The sequence below is a fragment of the Hypanus sabinus genome, chromosome 4, assembly GCF_030144855.1.
Source record: "Hypanus sabinus isolate sHypSab1 chromosome 4, sHypSab1.hap1, whole genome shotgun sequence".
Taxonomy (NCBI): Eukaryota; Metazoa; Chordata; class Chondrichthyes; order Myliobatiformes; family Dasyatidae; genus Hypanus; species Hypanus sabinus.
In genome coordinates, this window is record NC_082709.1 from 116511887 (window position 1) to 116533922 (window position 22036).

The window sequence follows — 22036 nt, forward strand, 5'->3', positions numbered from 1 at the left end:
TAGAATTTTCTGTGGAATATTTTGAAAACAGATAAAAGTATTTTTCAGAAGGTTGTGACCATAAGGGAATTGATCACTGGAATAATGTGTTTCTGGATCACACTGCGTATTCCATCGCAGTGTTCAGTGTGGATCCTGATTTCCATGACCTTTCCTCTGCTGTGTTCTGGTTACAAATGAGTGGATCTATCTATGCTGTTGGAAAACAAATACAAAGCTGTTTTTATTCCTTTAATTAGTGTGCATCTAATTACACTGAATATTCTACATGATGGGACAGTTCCTTCAGAATCCCATGGCACCTGTTAAGCTCACACATTCTGTTGACATGGGAGCCACCTAGAAATTTAAAGAACCCCATCTGGGAATTCCTAGTTCAGAAACTACATGTTTCCTTGTATATTGGCTAGTAATTGCTATTGAAAAGAGTGCAGCCTTACCAATCTGAAGATCAACTCTGTTGACCTTTTTTTTTTAAAAAAATTAGTGCCAACTCAAGGACCTGTTGATATTAGCTTCTCTAAGCTTCAGAGGAATCATAGTGTCAGAGCACTGAAGCAAGGACCAAATCGTAGACCAAGTACTGTGCACACTGTGATATTTACTGAGTAGCAAATCCAGAGGGGCAACAAAGTCAGCATCAAAGTTCAGGCAGTGATCAAAAATTCCAGAGAAATCCAAAAACCAGAATCAGGAAACAGGCAGAGTCAATATTCAGACAGACAGCCAGACAGAGTTCAGATACAGTTGCTGGAAAGGCTCAGGAAAATTCATTGGCACAATCTGACAACAAACAGGTGAAAACACAGGACTGAAATACACTGAGCAACAAACAGAGAGGCAGATGATAGGTGGAGCACAGTGAGACACAGGTGGCAGCAAAACTGGTATAATGAGAAATGGGTAAGAGCAGAGTACTCAGTAATACAGGGGCCGGCGTAGAGCGGGGGCGGGGACAGGAGTACATGGGGCATGAAAACAAACAAGAGCACATGGCAATACAAAACCACAGACTGAAGGCCGGGGGAAAAACACACACAAAAGTTCAACTGGGAGGTACTAAAAAAAATAGTTAAAACAGAACTATCACTATTGCACCTTCCTCCTGTAACCTCACTCATGTTTCTTTATTTCAACAACTCTAATCTATGACCTTTGTGGACATACTGCACATCCCATTTGGGAAGATAGAGAGAGGAAAAGAAAATTCACTGAGGTCTGCCAAAACCACCGACTTCTATTCTCTTAAAGTTGAAACAAGCCACATGACATCAGCTGTGCAAATTGTTTTTATTGAAAACTGGGTCAGCCGTTTCATCTTCATTCCAATATACAGCCAATAAACTTTTCTAAAAACAATCTACTCATGTGGCAGCATTTATTGCCCATTCTTAATTCCCCCCCCCCCCCCCGCACTTTGAAGATTGTTCAGTCAATACATGGGTGTGTTTAGGGTCACTGAAACACCAGGCAGGATGACCTTGGCAGAATTTGTTCCCTGAACGACTGAAGTTTGCAAGATTAGGATTTGACAAGGTCTGCAGACGCCCGCTGAGTAATGAAACAAGAGCAACATGCTCTACAGGATTCTCTCAACATCTCCCCTACACTGCCCCGAGGTTCCGTTTTGTGATCTACTTTTCTTAGTTTAATTTTCAGATTTTTGAAGAAATCGAGATTTTGCGGGACCAGGAAGGAAAGTATAGATTAAGGCTGAGTTATTATTGAAATGGACTCGAAAGACCCAGAGCCAAGTCCTACACCACTTCTTATGCGCCCCACCATCATAATCACAATTTTAAAAAAAGCTAGTACTCGCAACCCCCTCAAACAAGCCGTCACTTAAAATATCAATCGGGAGGGAATTAATAAATACAAGAACTACTGCAAATGCGTGAGGTTTACAAAATATGAATCAACACCCGAGGAGGCTTGTTTACAGAACCAGCAACACAGGACATTTCGCGTGGAGGTCTCGAACACCAGGTGGCCCCAAACATTTCTCTTTAAATCGACAGTTCCTCCGCCACCAAAAAAATTCAAAACTCGCCAAAACTCATTTTTCTATTGTTATCCCTTTATTGCCATAGCAAAGATTTTTAAAAAACGCATAATTTTCCTCAGGTAAGGGGTATGTCACACGCACCTGATGCTTGAACGAAGGGCAACCAATACAAATATCGACGGTCGATTCATGTTACGATCAGCACGGAACAAGGGGGGCGCCGACAACCAACTGCAGGTTGGCGATGGTGCAATGTAAACACTGATGCAGCTGGCCGGGTCCAGACTCAACAGTCAAGGTGGCGGCCGGCTGTACCTCCAATGGGGCTCTCAGCCGGAAAAACCTCCAGCTGTGGGGCTTCCTCCACACACACAACCTCTAAGAACAAGCACATCCTCGTGTGGAGGGAGGGAGCGGTTTCATGCGTAATCATCCACATTTGCATAAAGGTGCGATGGTGGGAAGCAGTTGTTGACAGCTTTCAATAAATCGCCTTTATCATTAAAGAAATTTTTTTTAAAATGAAACGTGTGCCCATAACCAAATAAGCGCACTTTATGCATCTGCCGACGTTCTGACGGGATGGCGGCACAAACCCGATAACAGGCTTGAATAATAAATTTAAACAAACACGGATGGGGCATAATTAACGTGGCCGCATTTACGAGTTTTGTGAAATGAATATGCAGGCTTACGCAAAGAGCAGAGAGGGAGACCTTGATTTTCACAGGACTGCGAGTCTATTTACACAGGGCAGTTCAACAAAAGAAAAAAAAACACGACATTTTTTAAAACCTCAGTAACAACTGTAACGGAATAGACCAAGATGGGCTTCGGGAAGCGGGAGGATTTCGACAGCGCGAGCTCGAAATGCAAAATGCCATTTAAGACAAAAACAAATATTCTCACATAAACAGAAGGATCAAGAGAGCCTGGAGCTTCCATTCCGCCGCCGCCGCAGCAGCCTGCCCTTTGGAACTGGTGACAATGTATCAGTGTCAGAATGCCGCTGAATATTTGACGACACCGACTCGCTCTTAATCTTTTATGAAGGGTTCCCTTGCAGGATGTTTTTTTTCCACACTCACCTTGTTGTTGTCATTCATTGCTGGTGTTCAAGGAGACAGCAGAGGAGGCTTCGCTTGTGTGTGAGCTTCCTCTAGTTACATGTCCTTCCCTCGTTCTTTAAACCGCCGGTTAAAAGCGCGTCTCTTTTAACCCCCGCCCCCGCCCCCCGGTTTTAGGGGTGGGCGGTGTTCGGGCTGACAAGGTAAGGATGCATTGTGATCTGCGGACGCTTTCCGACCTGGAACGGGTCCGAATCGCGGCGAGGCGACAGGCTGCGCACGCCCCGCCCCGCCGCATCACATCCCATCCCGCCCATACTGAACTGCAATAGAACTCCCCCCATGCTGGGCACAGCCCTCACACATTGATATCACGTTACGAACCGTGGTTTCAGGCGGACTAGTACACTGCCCTGCGCAGACCATCCAGGCCTGGGCGCACAGCAAGTTCACCTCAGTCTCCAGTTCGTACATTTCTCCCGCAGAGGCTCGAAATGTTCAGAGTAATTCATATTTTTAAACAATTGCGTCATGCCTTGTCTATCTGCGGGCCAATTGCACGTTTAACATCTCATCGCAAAAGATGACTCAGACAAACACTGTGCGGGACTCTAGCCTTTGATATGCAGCCGGGAAACGGAAGAGCCTAATAAAGTAAAACAATAAGTGCGAATAGTTTGTGGTTAGCTAGTTTGCATGTTGAGTTTTTTCCCCCCAAAACCATTATTTCCATCTATTTTCCAAATGTATCAGCAATCTTGCTGCGTTATTTAACTCGTGACTGCCCACTTAATATGGCTAATTATTATTGTTCTACTGAAAGCAGGAATTCAACTAAAACATAACAGCGATGTGTTAAATCATATTTTTCTGATTGTATTAAATGTTTTGTTTGTTCCAATTCAATGTATTAGCCAGAGGATGAGACGGTAGCCGTAACATTTCACAGCGCTACCTGCTCAATTCCAGTTGCTGTCCGTAAGGGATTTGCATGTGCTCCCCGTGACAGGGCGGGTTTCCTCTGGGCACTCTGGTTTCCTCCAACGGGGTTAGGATTAGTAAATTGTGGGCATGCTATGTTGGTGCCAGAAGAATGGCAACTCTTACAGGGTGTTAACATCGAGCGGTGATGATCGTTGACGCAAATTACACACTTCATTTCGATGTACAGGTGACAATCTCTAATCTTTGCTTAACCCCGTGTCTTTTTTTTTGCTTTGCCAAATTAAAACCTGTTGGGCAATAATTATTCACACTATATACGAACAGTTTCTTCTTAATATGAGGGAACTAAACATGGAGCTTTCAAGTTCGCAGGTGACATAAAACTAAGTGGGAATGTGAGTAATAATGAAGATGTAAAAAAGGCTGGAGTCGGCGGAATAAATTAATGACTGGCAGATAGAGTAGAGCGTTGAAAAGTGTCAGGTATCTTTACAAAACTGGAATCAAATGAGTATTTTAAATGGTGAGTAAATGGGAGGTACTGACGTTCAAGGGAACCCTGCAGACCCTTGTATATAACTCATTGAAATGCAACATACAAGTGTGGCAAGCAGTTAAGGAAGGGAAACAGTAATTTGGCCTTTATTGGTAGGAAATTTGGTATTGGCAAAGAACCTTTATCAGAAGGAATGTAGAGATTCAGGAAGGAGTCAAGCCACCACCTCCTCAAGGGTATTTGAATACAGGCAATAGATATGGATATTGTCTTCAATACCCTGATAAGACCACGAGACATAGGAGCAGAATTAGGTCATTTGGCTCTTCTGGTCTGCTCTGTCATTTGATTATGACTGATGATCAACACTGTTCTCCTGCCTTCTTCCCATAATCATTGATGCCCTCATTAATCAAGAGCTTTTCAACTCCACTTTAAATATACCTAAATGACAGCCATCTGTAACAACGATTCCATAGATTCGTCTCCATATGGCTAAAGAAATTCCTCCTGGTCTCTGTTCTAAAGGGATGTCCTTCTATTCTGAGGCTGTGTCTCCTGGTCCTAGATTCTTACATTATTTGAAATATTCTCCCCACTCTATCCAGTCCTTATCTAATCCATTGATCTGGATTAATCCTGCAAATTGTTCATCCGTCTAGTGATAGTTAGAAAATCTCTTATGATGCCTTCCTTTCTTGGTCTCCCCTGTTCTGCAAGAGTTTGTTCCTGGCCCTCTTATTTTTCATCAACAGGCTGTGCTCAGTGATAACATTAGATTATGTGTTCATTTTAGCAACTTGCAGGACACCTCTCTCTCCATCCCCTCTCTCAGCCCCATGTTGTCAAATTTGTCATATATCCTGTTGCAAAGACAATACCGGATAAGTCGAAATTTCTTATGGTTAACATAGCAAAGCAGCTGTGTTTAATCCTTAGCTACAGAACATCATTCAAAGGTAAACCTTTCCATTCCTATCTTTAGGTAATGCTTCTGGTTAAACCAGAGAGTTTGTGATCTTGATATCTTATCTAATTTTGAAGTTCTGACACAAATATCCTTCCATCACTAAAACTGCCTAATTCATGTTCTGCAAACCTGTCTATCTGTGTCCTTGCATTAGCTGTACAGTCCATGTGGCCTCCTGAGAAAACTACTCCCAACTTCTGCACTTTAGACAATGCCATCTGAAAACCGTGCAGCAGCTAAACGATCCTTCATGGTATCTTTTACTGGCCCTGGCCCTTTCTATCTCCAAGGCAACCAAGATGTCTGAAATTTAAATTTCTCTACCTTGCTTCAAAATCCACCCATTGCTGCACCTCCTGGCATCTCTGCAATTTCCGCCCACAACAAAATTCTCCAAGATGTCCATTGCTCTTCCAATTTAGACAATTACAACAATAACGTCCTTCACCTCACCACAGCTTGCCAAGCTTTACTTTTCAAATGATGTACCTTAGCTCACTTGAAATCTATCTTTCTTCTTTCTTTCTCTAACTGCTTTGTAAAATCTGCTTCATTGATATAATTTTTGTTCATCTGAATTATTTTTTATTTGTGTTTGGTGCCACATTTTATATGGGAATTGTTTGCGAGTATCTTGAGATGTTTTATTATGTTAACAATAATATATGAATGAAACCCCTTTCTTTAAAGCATAGAATATATATTACAAATTGATATTTAATTATTTAAGTAATAAAATTGTCATTCACCATTCAGAATATGTTCCAGTAATTTATTGGAAAGTGTTGTGTTACTACAGTTGTTAAATACTTTATTCAAACAACATGTGAAATATTAATGCTACATTGACTGTAGATATTTTCCCAACTGAATACACTATTTAATACACAAATATATGGATAAAGACGCTTCTGTGTCTTTTATTATGTCCTCTTGTCTGTCCATGACAGTTAAAAGTAAACAGAAATATTTCCTTATGGTTTGTTCCAAGTCTGACGTGTTAGAAACACGTGTGTGGAAACTGCCATGCAAATAACAAAGAGCTAATTAAACCCCTTCAACAAAAACAAGAGCATGTGTATAATATAAATAATATGCAGAACAACATTGGTTAATGCAGGAAAACAAACCAGATAAGGTGAACATACTGAGTACAAGCTCCTTGACGTAAAGTTTTAAGCATTGAACAGTTTTGTTGGTCATTTACCAAGTGTTACTACACATCATAATGTCACAGAATTGTACTGCACAAGACATTGGCCTTTAGCCCACCTCATTCATTGCTGGCATTTTGTCCATCTACACTGATTCTGTTTGTCTGCAATAAGACAATATTTTTTAATGCCTTGCCTATTTAAGTACCCATCTAAATGTCTCTTAATCATAGTGGCTCTATTACCTCCTCTGGCAGGGAGTTCCACTTATCAAACACTCACTGTGTCAAAAAGCTTTCCCCTCAAATCATTTTCTTCAGATCAAATATCAGCAGCTGTTCAATCCTTATCCTTGCCTTATGTACACATGGCACATATTTTTCCTGTGTTTTCAGTTACTATTTCCCAGGGAGAGGGTCAGCATAGCCCATTCCGAGTAAGAAGTTGATCCATGATAATGCTGACAGCTTCATTCACCATAATAAGACATATTGGGATTTGATGCATCCAAAGTCTTTTTTTCCCTAAGCTGAAGTGACATTCATAAAATTCCCATTTTCAGTATTTTTGTCACATGGTCCTCGATGTAATTGTTGGCTTCACAGTCCTGTTACTCAGCCTACATAAACATAAATAGAATTTGTTAATAATTAACTTTAATCATGTTTTGGTAAGCTTTAGGTTGCAGTCTTCCTAATTTAAAATTGAACACATGGCCACACCCACAGGAAAAAGTTCAAAGTTCAACCTAAAATTTATTATCAGAATACATGCATGTCACCACATACAACACTTTTTCTGCTGGCATATTTAGCAAATCTATAGAATAGTAACTGTAAACAAACTGTGCAAATAAATAACGAGCATGGAATAACAAGATAAGAGTCCTTAAGTGAGTGTAGTTGACCCCTTTTGCTCAAAAGCCTGGTGGTTGAGGTGTAATAACTGTTCTTGAACCTGTTGGTGTGAGCCCTAGGACTCTTGTACCTTCTACCTGCTGGCAGCAGTGAGAAAGGAGCATGGCCTGGGCAGTGAGGATCTCTGATGATGGATGCTGCTTTGCTATGGCAATGTTTTGTGTAGATGTGCTCAATAGTTGGGAAGGTTTTTACCCATGATGTACTGGACTGAATCCACTAACTTTTAAATTAAGTGATATGTGTTCTTAAACTTATCACTGTTAAATAGTTACTCTTGGTCACATTCAACCCTGTAATCTGAAATCTAGACCCAGATAGTAGTTGCAACATGCTTTATGATATCTAAATCCTTTGATTGGATTGCAGCTTGAGAAAACCATTTTTGGTTAGTAGATAATGAACTAAAATTTGTTTATAACTCTTTTGAGAAAGTTATACACAATGATTTTCAAATAAAAATTCAAGTTTGCTTTCCTTAACTACTGAGACCAATAAAGGCACCATAGGCACTTTAATCAATATGAAAGAGCCAATGTACCATTTCACATTATTCTGGAATGTCCAGAAATGATTTTTAAAAGTAGTGGTGTATTTTTCCTGCTTTTTTGCAAAATCTGTTAAACAAAATGAGTTTTTTAAAAAACCAAATAAAACAAGAACTGTTTTCCAGTTGGACAAGGGAGGCCACAGGTTAAATTGAAATTGTTCCATGAGCCTAAAAGCAAATCTTCTCAAGCATTTTCCTATGTTTCTGTATATTCTAAAGCTGAATCTGTCAAGATTAGATAAAATATGCAATAAGATCGAACGTTGCCCTTTTTCGGTTTAAAAAAATTGCAAAAAAAAGTAATGGAAAGCTCCCCCCCCCCCCAGAAGAAAGCTTCTTCCATTTAGGGAGAAAATTCTAATAATGAAAATATATATCTGGCAAAATAAACTGGTGGTAGTACTTTTCAAGCCTGCTTTATATTTGGTAAGTTATCAGTTCTATATGCATTCACCAAAAATTATGCAAGATGTAAGCATTGAAGTAAAGATGCAATACTCTTATAATTGCGAATGTGCTTTCAACAATTTTTAAAGTCACATAAAACACTGCCCATGGGGAGGGCAGATGGCGAGGGACCAGTCGAGTGGGTTCCGGCGACCTTACTGGTAATATGCAGTTGTTAATGGGATTTAATTAGGCGACTTCAAGTAGATTTTGGTAGACGTGAGTGCAATGATATTTAGTATGGAATAAGATTCGACGAAGAGTGGTTGGCAGAAGTAAGCTGAAGTTTTTAATGAAATAGAACCTTTCAAATACGTTGCCATCAATAAATAGTGGTAAGTGATTTCGATTGGTAGCTTTGAAGGTATGTTCCTTTTTGTGGCCGCACGCTGCAAAGTTACGTTAATCGATTACAATGATAATATTTTTGAATCTGTTCGCGGCAAGATCCTCGAGACTTATTGTAAAGTAGTAAATGTTTTTTTTCTCTCTCTGCTTTGCCTAAAAGTATATTGTTGTTTATTACGCGCGGTGAAGAAAAAAAAGTCTTTTGCTCCATTTCACGATTTTATTCGTGAATTTTTCTGTAAAATAATCTGTTAACATGTCAAGGAGCCGTTCGGCAATCATTAATTTGGTTTTGGTGCGAAGATAAACATCGTGTATGACAAATGAAGACAAACGGTTTTAAGTAGATATTCCCACGAGCTACTTAGCATCAGACTTGTGATTCTATTTTGACGAACAGTTTAAACATCAGGAACGAAGAGATTAACCGTTTATGAAGCTTGAAAAAACCAAGCTACTGATAGTGAGATGTAATTGTCGACGTTAAGCACTGTCACGAGGGCAGATTAATCTATTGCGGTTTATTTGGCGACAGCCTGTACGAGGAAAACATAGGTGAGCCAGAATGTGCAACGAGCGAAACGATACTGGGAATGTCAGCACAAGGGTTTCATGTCCCTCGCTCTTAACAAAAACCGGTGCCTTGCAGCAGCAACATCAATCGCAACCATCGTTGCTTGCCTTTTTTTTGTTTTTGCTCTAAAGGCAGCGGGATTTAATTTACATAAATAACTGGGGAAAAGGAAACCGGAATTTTCCTTCTAATATGTAAATAAAAATGGTTACAAAATAAAGCCGTTTGCAAAATATAAAGGCAGATCCCAGATGTCAGTGGCTCATTCGATTGACAAAGCGGAAATACAAGTCATTAATCTAAATAAGCGGCTTCGGCAGCAGGCGAGTGGGTGGTGGAGTTTGCTCTCGTTTAATTAGGCGGCATTTGACGTGCACTCGCTAGCCCTCTTTGCCTCCCCAGAGATCACAGTCAATTATACAGTGCCTGATCTAGCCCAGCGGAGAGCCGCCGGGCCCCGTTGTCTTCGCAAAACCTTTGTCGTTTTATCAAATGAATAGTTAGCGGCGTTGGCGCTTCCCGCACTACTAAATCCCGAACACGGTCACGCACCATCAGGAAAGGGTTGTTTAAAAGTAGATAGGGAGGGAGTTTTAGGTTAGCAAACTTGAATTACGCGTTCAATGTATGTCTGGCAGAATTTAGCCTCTGTCGGGATGTATTTGCGTGAGCCGTTCAGAAAATAACATCTTACTTACAAAACGTTAAGTAATTCAATAACAAATATGAAATCGTAATTAGACCGTGACCAGGTCTAGATATTGCATTAAATTTACAATCACTGCTTTTAGACAGAAGTCAAACTATTTTTCACTTCGCTGGTATTGCAATCTTTATGAACCTAATGAAAAGTATTCTGTCCATGCTTCATTCACGGGATTTCATTTCCTCCTCCTTATTTTGTCGAATAAAACATTAAAGGGTATTTAAAAATTTATACAGTATTCATTTACGGGATGTGGGCGTCGCCAGCTAAACCAGCATTATTGCCCACCCTAATTGCCCTTGAGAAGGTGGTGATGAGCTGCCTCGAACTGCCGCAGTCCCTGAGGTGCAGGTCCACCCACAGTGCATCAAACGGAAATACAGGTAGCAACCAAATCATTGTGGAATGGACACAAATAAAGCTGGTAGCAGGGTTGGGTCAAATTCATGCTAAGATGTTTAGTGAGAGGGTAGAAATTTAATGGTTAATTATTCACACCAATGATATAAAGTGCTAAAGAAGACCAGGGTTCTACCACTGTCTTGGATTTTGTAATATTGAAGTTTTAGCCAATAGGCTTATTAGGACTTTTAAAAACAGTTATTTGTCAATAACTCTGTTAAAGGGCAATAATGTTTTAAGTGTTCAAAGGAAAACCGGTATGATTTGCAATAGGTATTAATTGCCAGAAATCATAATTAAGGATAAATGCCTAAAGATTTATTAGGAATCTTGGCATTGATTTATAGAGAAAAGGTCAAGATAACATTTTAAGGGAATAGTTGAGAACAAAGCAATGCTTTGTGTATAGTTTACATAAAAGCTATTTCAGTTAGGGCTGCATAACTAATTGTTTGAGAAAATCAGGATGCTGTAACATGGATGGGAATGTAGTGATTCTGTTGAAAGGAAAATAAAGCATTGTGGAAAGACTGATCATTTTTGGATGGCATTCTAGCTGGGGCTATATTAGTTTTCCCTAACTTTAGTCATAAAGGTTGCAAACTGATTAACACCCAAATGAAGACTGGTAATCTAGTTACCAACAAATTGAAAACTGGCAGAGTGATGTAAACAGGGGCAAGATCAAGTGGAATAAGGAGCAATTGTGAGTTATTACATAATGATAAAGAAAGGAAAAAAAACCTTACTGTGTACCCATCTCAATGCAATTCAGAAAGAAATGCAAGTGCAAGAAAAAAAATCATCATCCATAGTTAAAACAGGCAAGAATAAGGCTCCTAATGTCACTGTAGAATGTAGGTTAAGATCTTAAATACAGAAGCTTCTGTGCAAGTCTCTGGTTAAGCCTCACCTGAAATAAAACCTTCTTGGAAGAGGAAAGAAGCAGTGTTATGAGGAACCTAGAAGAAAGTGGGGGTAGTTTGGTTAAAGCAGCACTTGGTATCTTAAAACAATTCTTAAAAATTGCTGGACAGATGATAAACACGAGAAAGGGATGCTGGAAACCCAAAGCAATGCACAGAAACTCAGCAGGCCAGGCAGCATCTATAGAAATGCATAAAGAGTCGATGACGTTTCAGACCGAGACCCTTCTTCAGCACTGATTTACAGGTGGCAATTTCCGCAATCGTAAACTTGTGCATCTCAAGTCTACACAATGGTTTAACTTGTATAAGGACTGTAAACTTTAGATGCAAGGTGATTTCTAACCAGTTGTGTGTGGAAAATGTTATTTACATAACAGTGCTGTTATTGTTACTCTGCCTGACACTGGTGTAGTCTATTATGTAATTGAGAGGTGTTATGAAAAAACAGTGGAAGCCCATCAGAAAATACGAAGGATATAATAGATCAGTCAACATCTGAAAATGGACTCAACTAGCTAAGTTTTTAAAGTTAAAAATACATGTTTTAGAGAATCACCATTAAGTATTTTCCAAATACTATAAAGCTACTACCTATTCAGGTTTATCTTTTGTTTTCCAGGTGCATATTCAATTTCTTCTTGAGATAACATTGTGTAAATGTTTTATCAATGGAATTACCTTTAAATGTTTGTTTATTTTTTTTCTTGAAATATATTTGCAAATTTGGAGAAAATGGCAAAATAATGCTTAAATACCAAGTATTTAAAGCAGAAAATGTAAATCTGATTCTACTAGCTTAACATAAACATCAAATAATAATGGCTTTACTTGAACAAAAATATTTTAAATGAATTAAGATGATCTATTAATTGATTTTTTCTATAGTGAATCCATTTGTAAACAAAATCTGTAGAATGCCTTAAGAAGTTGTCATAAGTTACTCTGTACAGTTTCCCTCTTTTGCAAATATTGGGAATTGTGTTTTTTCTTCCTCTTATGTACTGGCAATGCACTTTTGCTATTGAGTCAAATGAGAAGAGTTTTGTGCCCAATACTGTCATTAATTTATCTGTCCTTTTTTTCTCTGTCTCTCTCTCAGAACCTGCTAACTTTCTGACCATAATGATTTTATTGTAGTTGACTTGTATGGAACAATTAATAAACAGACAAAGGCCAAATCCAGGTCATTTCAAGAAGATTCATCAATGTTGACATTTTATTATCATCAACTTCAATCCTACATCAGACCAAGCCATGGGGTAAGGAAGTTATTAAGAACCAAAGATCCATTGATGCCTATTTCTCCCAAGTATGCTAAACTTACCAGACAATAAATGAAGCTGGACTTTAATCCCTGGTACCTGAGGGGTGTATAGAATCTTTGCAAAGTCCTTTTCAGTTATCCAGTTTTTTTATTCTTTTTGCACTAAATGTACATTTTATCTGTTGTGACAATCAAGAGTGACTCCTTGGGGAGCATTAAACTGACAGTGGAGACTATCTGCCCTTCATTTTTAGCTCAAAATTAAATTGTTCCGATCTGTTTTCAAGTGAACAGAAGAACAAAACTGTACCTGATGCTCAGCCAGTACAGAGGATACAGTTTTAGCAGAAACATACTGATCAGAAGCACCACACTTATCTGTGATTGACAGAATTAATCCAATTAAGTCAATCAATTTGCATTTGATGAAAATGTAGCAGAACCATTGAATTTATTCTGTTCTCCCGTACATTATTAAATTTTAACTTAAATATAACCATGTTATTTATGTCATGACTTCTTGTGGTTGTGAGTTCAATATTCTCAATGCATTCACAATAAAAGTTTTTCTCTGAATTCCTTATTTTCCTGGTGCCTGTTTTATCTTAATGATACCTAGCTTTAGATTCCACCACATGGAGGCATTTCCCCTGGAATTCATAGTTTAAAAAGTCACTTATTTCCAGCCTGTGCTCATAAAAAGTTTCATTCAAGATAGGTATTCAATGTAATCCTCCTCTGAATAATTTTCAAGGACCTCTGCTTTCTGTATCAGGGGAGAGGACTGGAACTAGTTATGGCCAGATAAAAGCTTGTACAAAGCATTAAACCTGAATAATTTTTTTCTCCTCTTCTTCTTTTTTTCACCTTTTAATAGGAATTGAGCAGGGCTTGTTACCACTCCAGTTCTCTTGGTTCTGAGTTGACTAATGAAGACATGGTGACATCCAGCAAGGTAACTTTTGTAAGGTGGGGCACTCTTGTCCTTAATTTATACTGTGTTTATGCATGCTCCACACAAAGGGATTTGAAATTGCTCTGCCAAATTGAGTGGTTCTGAGCCAGGGATTGAACTGGGCTGAGAGGGATAATAGATCAGCCGCGATGGAATGGCAGAGCAGAATCAATGGACTAAGTGGCCTAATTCTGCTCCCATGTCTTATTATGGTCCTAATGTAAGGAAGTCGTACCTTTTCATGGAGGCTTTGAAAGCAATGTTGAATTATTTCCTCTTTTTGTTTGGGAAGCTCTTTCTTGATGGAGTGCCTATTTGGAAGTGTGGTGTTGGGCAGGTAGAATTTTTGGCCTGTCTTTCAAAGCCAATTGTGTGTAATTATAGCATTAATCCTGGAGGTCCAAGCAGTTGAAACACAGTGATTTTGATTCACTGATTGGTGGATGAAGAGTTTGAGGAAGTACTTCTCAAGGATTTTGGCTTGTATACTGGGAATAGAGCATGGCTCAAAAATGTACAGGGGAGCAAGGAAGTTTGCTGCTTGCAAATCATGGGCTTTGTGCCTGGACTGAGGAATTGATCTTCAATGACGGTGTCTGTTGGGGCATTGAAGGCAGTACTGGAATTTAATAATGTCATCTTTGCAGTGCAGTGGTTTCTAGGTAATGGGTGTGTTCCATGTTTCTCAGTGTTTCATTTTGCGCATTTATCATTGGGTGCTGCATTGCATAATGGAGACACGTAACAAATCTCTTTCATGTGAGGACAGTCCTCTTCATGTTTCAGCAAAGGAATTTTTTGATGATTTGGATGTAGAGATCTAACTCAATGTTTCCTCCCACAAATGCTGCTGGGTTCCTCTCGCAGATTATCTATTACTCCAGATTCCAGTGTCTACACTCTCATGCGTCACTATCGATGGTATAGAGATTGCCCCCCAAATGTACATCTAAACCAAGTGTTGTCCGTATTCTGCAGATCAACGAGGTTGGGGAATTCTTGGTTCTGGATTGCAGGCAATGTGGGTTTGACACTGTCCTGCTTTGCTGCATGCAACGTGTAGCATTAAGGCTAGAAAGATTGGAGAGAGTTTTGTGATGATGACCAGCTCTCACTGAGATTGGGTATTGATCTATTGGTAAAGATCCTCCCCCATGTGAGCCATCATGAAGCAAGTGGCGCATAATGACAAATTTCAGAGATCACCCAACTTCTGAGAAAATACTTCCCAGTCCCTCTTGACAGCCAACGGCTTTTGTGATGTTATAAAGGACCACGTATTGTGGTTGATACTGCTGTGTGAATTTCTCTTGAAGCTAATGTATTCTGAAAATCAAGTTCATTAAGCCTCCAGAGAGATGAATCCACACTGATTCATGGAACAAGTCTATGGTCACTGAAGAAAGTGGTTGAGGAGGACCCTAATAATAACCTTTCTGATTGAAGACAGAAAGGGAATCCTCTTATACTTGGGTTTTCTGTAGTAGTAATACTGTGCTCAGTCGAAGCAATGAAGATGCTCCCCTAAGGGATTGTTTACTAGTGTGTCTCTTAGCTTCTGTAGAGGCTAATTAAGGATCCACATATTCTGGTACAGTGTAGACACGAGTAAGAGGTGCCTGGGGTTAGTGGTTGGCTCTCTTAGTTGTTCATTTTCTCTTTTTGCAGCAGTTGCTGCTTGTTCTCAGCGAAGGTTGTTCTTGTATAGCAGAGCTCCCTCTTGAACAGATTGCCTCCAGATGCATCTATTGAGTGCAATGTCTTCCCAGTTTTTTGAAGTAATGTTGAATTTCTTCAGGCTGATTTTGATGCTGCCTTTGAAACATTTCCTTTGCCCACCAGGGGCTCGCTGACCTTCCTTCAACTGGGAGTAAAGAATTCATTTGTGGAGAAGCGAGTTATCCATTGGAGTTGGTGTTGCTTTATCCTGGTGGGAATGCTGCTCATGCTGGCCTCCTGCACCTTTCCTTCCAGCTGATCCTTTTGTAAGGATCATTGGAGGCATTGTTCCAAGGCTTTCAAGTGCTTACTGTATAGTTGCTCCATGATTCAGCTCCATACAGTAATGTAGGGAAGGGAGGACAACTTTTCTATAGACTAAAAGTTTTGTTTGAACCCGTAGATGAGAGTCTTCAAAGACTCTTTTTCTTAATCTTGTTGGTGGCTCCACCAGCACAACTCTAGCCAAGGTAGAGAAAATTGTCTACGTTTTCAAAGATGATACCATCAACTTTTACAGAGGGCTGGATATATGGCTGGTTGGATAATAGCTGCTATAGGACCTATGTTTTTTTAAATATTCAAAACAAAACCATTTGGGATGGCAAAGGCAATCAGGATACATTGAAGATTTTCTTTAAAGTGTGTTGTGATGGTGTTGTCATCCACACATTGAAGTTCCATGCTGGTGGTGGTGCTGACCTTGTTTTTGGTCTTGAAGCAGTTAAGGTTGAAAAGCAAGATGCCCATTCCGTACACAATTGGGATTCCCTGTGGCTGGTCTTGGCCAGTTAGATGAAGGATACAAAGATGGAAATAGAATGGGTGCAATGATATAGTCTTGTTTACCTCCTGTCTTGGTACTGAAAGGTTCTGATTCAGGGCCACTGTTGTGAAGTTCTATAGCTGACATGCCATCATGCAGTAGCCTTGGTATCTGTAAATACTCATCAGGACAGCAATATCTTGAGAGAATATGCCAGAGAGCTTGATGGTCTACTGTATCAAATGCCTTTGTCAAATCTATGAAAGCCAAATACGTGGATTTTCTTTGTTCGTGGCATTTTTCTTGTAGTTGGCACCTTGTAATCTGCAGTACCTCTAGATGGGCAGAACCCACGTTGTGATTCAGGGAGGGCTTTTACAGGTAGCAGGAGTCAGTTGACAAGAATGTTGATAACAGGAGGAAACTGCCTCTGTAATTGCCACAATCCAGCTTGCCTCACATCTTGAATCTGGTCACTATTAGGGCATCCTTGAGGGCATTTGTTCCTTTTCACTGACCTTCCGGTCAAGGCATGAATGTGGTGCAGGAGTGTTCGTCTACCAGTCCAACTGAAGCATCTCAGCTCGAAACATCGACTACTTTTTTCCATAGATGCTGCCTGGCCTGCTGACTTCCTCCAACATTTTGAATGTGGTCTGCAATTTTGCCATCTGGACCAGTGAATGTTGCTTTTCAGGCTCCTGATGGCAGCATGGACCTCTTTCATATTGGGATATTCCCCCAAGCCTTCTCTCACAGATCTCTAGAGAATTTGGTTAGTAACCTTTGATTCAGCAGTGCTGTTTCAATTAAGAAGATTTTGAAAGTGCTTTCGCCATTGATTGGTGGTATTCCTCCAATCCTTTAGCAAGTACTTCCCATTCTTTGAGTGCAAGGGGTTTAAATCCAAAAGAACTGGTACCATAGACTGCTTTGATAGCACTGAAGAAGCCTCTCATGTCAGCAGGGTCTGCCAGTTTCTGGATTTCCAGGACTTTCTCAGTCCACCAAAGATTCTTTTGCTCCCTTACCCTACACTGAACATTTACCTTGGCTCTGGAGTAGGTTTCCCTTTTGGCCTTGCTGCCGATGTCATTCTGTCAAGCACAAAAGGCTTTCATTTTCTTGAAGATAAGTTGATCTATCTCCATGTTGTTATCACCAGACCAATCCTCATGTTTTCTGAACTTGTACCCAAGGAAGATTTTGCAGGTGTTGTTGATGGTGGATTTAAGCAGATCCCAATGTTCTTTGATAACCTCTGGATATTCCTGTTGGAGATTTTTCCCAAATGAGGCCTGGAGATACTGTTGGGCGGTAGTATGAAGAAGACTCTCAAGTTTTAATCTTGGCCTGATCTGGTCCTTATGAACCCTCCTCTTTTTCATGAGTCTGATGGACATGGTAAAGTGGATCAGGCGATGATCCGTCCAGGTGATGTTCACAACACAGTGATCCCTAGCTTGGACAATGACATGGTCTAGATCAGGTGTGCTGCCAAGACGTCTTGAATTTGCTTTTCTGGCAAAAGAGATGTTCATGATGATAAGATTGTGCTCAGCACATATGGTGGGAATTAATACGCCACTTGAGTTGATGTTGCTAATGTCTTCCTTTCCTACTGTACTCTTCCAATGGTTGAAGTCCCAACCAACCTGACACTAAAGTCCCCTAAAAGAAAGATCTTATCCTCCTTGGGAATGTTGAACAGTATCGTGTCTCAGCAAGTGTCATAGGCCTCTATTTCATACTTGTGAGTCCAGTGGATTAGCACTCAACGTTTGCCATCTGGTTGTTGGTAACCAAACGGGTTATCATGAGGCATTCACTGATCCCCACTGGAAGTTTAGAGGGTTGACAGACAAGCTAATTCTTTATTGCAAACCAAATGCCATGGATCCTGGGCTTGTCAGCTGCTGTCACTTTCCTAAAGAAGGAGTAACCACCTTTCTCTTTCATCTGCCAGATGGGTTTTAGAAAGAGCAGCTAGGTCAGTCTGGCATCTCCTCAGTTCCCTGGCGGTGGTCATAGTTTTCCTCTCTGGTTGATCACTGATTGCACTATCTATCAGAAGGGACACATTCCATGCTCCAAAGATCACACTGATTTGTTTCTGATTGCATATGGTGGTCCCTCTGAATGCAGTCAGGAGGTTTCAAGGCTAGCTATTTTTAGGGCATCTTTCCCAAGTGGGGTAAGCAGAAGGGATCCTAAATAGAGCTGCTGAAGTGCTCTTTCTGCTTCAGTCCAAGAGCCCAGTGACTGAATGTGCCAGTTCATAACTAGGGGCTTCCAGACCTCACAATCCTGCCCTCGGTGTCACTTGCTGATCGCCACGGGATTTAATCTGGGATGTCAGGGTGGATTCCCAAATGGAGAATGCCTGTGTGTTTAACATGGGGAGGTTGAAGCACAGGCAGTCACCACGTGGTCCTTGGCAGATCGGGGTCAGAGTCCAGTGCCATGGAGTGCAAGACCACTGGGACCCCTTCACCTCTGCAGACTTTCTCTGCCTTCAAAGATGTGTTAGCATCTTCCACCAGCTCCATCGTTGAGGTCTTGGTTGGATCACTCTGTCTGGATCTTCCCCTTGACCTCTCTGCCATGGGTGACCTTACCAGGAGCTAAACCCCAAATGGCATCACTCTCAGGATCAAGGAACTCCTCTCCGCCACAACAAGACGATGATCTTCAGGACTCAGAAACCTCTCCATCGTGACAAGGTGGATTTTCTGTAACTGTAATTGTCTCTAAAACTATATTTGTCCCTGTTAGTTTGAAGATGGCCACAGTCAGGGCACCCATGAGATCTATGGCACATTCTCCTCTTCCTCAACCTGGAAAGTAGGATTGTAAATTTATTCCTTAAGTTCTTGTCCAGCAGGATCTTGAATTTCAGCAGAGTTGCTATCTGCTCCTGAGGACTCAATGTTTTACATTTGACAAATGACCTGTTGATCAGACTGGACCAGACAATGGTTGACTCATGAAATGGTTGACTTTTGTTGAAGTGTGTAGGGTGGCACAGTGGTGTAGATAATGGAGCTACTGTGTTAGCTCCAGTGAAAAGGGGTGAATCCTGATCTCTAGTGTTTTGGTTTGATTTTACAACTTCTTTACTCGGGGGAGAGGGAGGGGTTCTTCAGTTTTTCTATAGCACATCAAATATGCAGATTGGTAGGTTAACTGGCTGATGTGTGAGGGTAGATGTGATGGGAAGATGGGTTGATATATTACACGGAATATTTGTGGGAGGATATTTGTTATTCTGTGATCTAAATGGTCTATCGGTGGCATAGTGATAAGCACAACGCTTTACAGTACCAGTGACCAGTGTTCAATTCCCACCCCTGGCAGTAAGGAGTTTGTGCGTTCTCTTTGTGACCACGTGGGTTTCCTCCAGGTGTTCCGGTTTCCTCCGAAAGTGAAAACACGTACTAGTTGGTATGTTAAATTGTCCCCTGATTAGGCTAGGATTAAATTGGGGGTTGCTGGGCAGCATGATTCAAAGGGCTGGAAGGGCCTATTCCATGCTGTATCTCAATAAATCAATAAATAAATTTTAAAAATAAGTAAACGCTATAGATAAACATAATCTGTTTGTTTCCCTTCATAGATACTGCCAGATCTGCTGAATTCCTCCAGTATCATGTGTGTGTTACATACCATTTCCAGCATCTGTATTGCAGCCTGGTATGGGAACACCAATGCCTTTGAGCAGAAAATCCTGCAAAAGTTAGTGGATTTGGCCCAGTACATCACAGGTGAAACCCTCCCAACCACTGAGCACGTCTACATGAAACATTGCCATAGAAAAGCAGCATCCATCATCAAAGATCCTCACCACCCAGGCCATGATCTTTTCTCGCTGCTGCCATCAGGTAGAAGGTACAAGAGCCTCAGGACTCACACCAAACGTACAAGAATAGTTACTACCCCTCAACCATCAGGCTCTTGAACAGAAGGGGACAACTACACTTATTTAAGGACTCTTTTATCTTGTTATTCCATGCTTGTTATTTATTTATTATCTGCACTTGCACAGTTTGTTTACAGTTTACAGATTCTGTTTACAGTTACTGTTCTATAGATTTGCTGAGTATGCCTGCAGAACCAGAATCTCAGGGTTGTATGTGGTGACATGTATGTACTCTGATAATAAAATTTACTTTGAACTTTGGTCTGCAGTCTCTCTCTCTCTCCCTCTCCCTCTCCCTCTCCCTCTCCCCCTCCCTCTCCCCCTCCCCCTCCCCCTCCCCCTCCCCCTCCCCCTCCCCCTCCCCCTCCCCCTCCCTCTCCCCCTCCCTCTCCCCCTCCCTCTCCCCCTCCCTCTCCCCCTCCCTCTCCCCCTCCCTCTCCCTCCCCTCCCCCTCCCCCTCCCCCTCCCCCTCCCCCAAATGGGTTCTCTGTCAAGGAAACAGAAATAAAAATTGGTTTGGATGTTGAGTGTCAATCCTTCATAAGCTCTCCATGTACTTGGCTCTCACTGGGATGGGCACTTGGGTGTTTTGATCAGAGGTGACCTTGGCAGCTCCAAAAAAAAAACCATGTTCATCTAACAATCTGATTTATTCTCAAAATAACTATTAATCTTCAATGGCTTGTGCATCTTGGCCTCCTCCAGATCTGCCCCTTTCAATAAAATTGCAAAGTTATGGGTAAATATGAAAAAATGGTGCAAGAGGAAGAATTAAACAATTTTAAATACTGATGTGCTGATCTGCCCTCCAATCCATCCAGTCCCACCTGGAAAATGGCACCCCATATGGTAGGATGCTGTTTATCGACTTCATCTCAGTATTTAGTTTGATCATCCCTCAGAAACTAATGGGTAAACTGTCCTTGTCGGGTCTCAACACCTTTTTTCTCTAATTGGATCTTGTTACTTCTTGACAGGAAGACCACAGTCGCTTGTATTGGCAGCAACATCTCTAGTTCCACAACGATGAGCACAGACGCCCCCCCCCCCCAAAGCTACATGCTGAGCCCACTGCTGACTCATGATTATACAGCTAGATTCAGTTTCAACTGAATTACCAGGTTCACAGATGACACAACAACAGTGATGTGAAGGATGTAGAGCAGCTGGTAGAATGGTGTGAGCACAACAGCTTGAGCCGCATGTGGACAAGACTAAAGAGACAATTGTGGACTTTAGGAAGGTCCTGGCTGACCGCTCCTCTCTGCACAAACATGACTCCATGGAGAGAGTCAAGAGTGCCAGGTTTCTAGGAGTGCACATAACAGACGATCTCACCTAGTACCGCACTAGCTCAAGAAACCAAAGCAGCCTCTCCATTTCCATAGGAGATTGAGGTGAGGAAGGCCCCCTCCCCCCAGTTCTTGCAGGAGCACCATTAAGAGCATCTGGACCAGCTGCATCACCGACCGGTGCAGGAACAGCAAGATATCTGACCCAACGGATTGTGAGAGGATCATCGGGGTCTCTCTCTCACCCATTTAAGATACTTACCAGGAGTGCTGCATAGGCAGGACCTTGCATGGTCAGTGATCTCTCCCATCTATGCAACAATCTCTTTGACCCCTACCATCAGGCAGTGGGTACCATAGCATTAGGATCAGGACCATTAGGATGGGAAACAGTCTCCCCCAGGCCATGAGACTACTGAACTCACTGCCACCACCCAAGTCTCACCATGTTTGAAGAGCAGTAGTGTTATACTATTTTAAATTGAGATGTAAATGCATTTCATTATTTGTTAATTTATTTGTGGTAATACTACTTTGTGTTGTGTGTGTGTTATACGTACTGTGTTGTGCATCCTGGTCTGGAGAAATGTTGGTTTGCTTGGCTGTATATA

The 22036-nt window shown here is 41.1% G+C and overlaps 2 protein-coding genes across 16 annotated transcripts in view; one reads left to right on the plus strand and one right to left on the minus strand.

The window, feature by feature from the left end:
- The window catches only part of si:ch211-161f7.2 (retinoic acid-induced protein 2), a 94844-nt gene extending 91283 nt beyond the window's left edge, over positions 1-3561 (minus strand). For 3 of the 14 annotated variants that reach the window (XM_059967985.1, XM_059967984.1, XM_059967983.1), the window contains exon 1: positions 3094-3372. Coding sequence is in view for 3 of the 14 variants with exons in the window: in XM_059967978.1 (XP_059823961.1) it covers positions 3457-3546 (90 nt within the window). In the remaining 11 variants the exon portion in view is untranslated. The other 11 variants (XR_009511761.1, XR_009511759.1, XM_059967982.1 and 8 more) reach the window with 9 other exon arrangements.
- A 6802-nt stretch (positions 3562-10363) lies between these two features.
- Positions 10364-20436, plus strand: LOC132392330 (uncharacterized). 2 transcript variants are annotated; one of them, XM_059966150.1, is made up of 4 exons: positions 10364-10562; positions 12648-12769; positions 13652-13743; positions 19831-20436. In XM_059966150.1, exons 1-4 carry the CDS (start codon positions 10430-10432, stop codon positions 19847-19849), a joined length of 366 nt encoding a protein of 121 aa, XP_059822133.1. In that variant the 5' UTR covers positions 10364-10429; the 3' UTR covers positions 19850-20436. The 2 variants fall into 2 exon arrangements, with proteins under 2 accessions (XP_059822133.1, XP_059822132.1); XM_059966149.1 differs by having other exon boundaries at positions 13652-13729.
- The last annotated feature ends 1600 nt before the right edge of the window (positions 20437-22036 follow it).

Excerpts from the sequence above, each read along its gene's own strand:
- LOC132392330 (XM_059966149.1), top strand. The coding sequence starts at position 10,430 with ATGTGGGCGTCGCCAGCTAAACCAGCATTATTGCCCACCCTAATTGCC. Across the intron at positions 12,770-13,651 it reads ACATCAGACCAAGCCATGGG|GAATTGAGCAGGGCTTGTTA; the intron begins GTAAGGAAGTTA and ends ACCTTTTAATAG. Across the intron at positions 13,730-19,830 it reads ACATGGTGACATCCAGCAAG|ATACTGCCAGATCTGCTGAA; the intron begins GTAACTTTTGTA and ends TTCCCTTCATAG.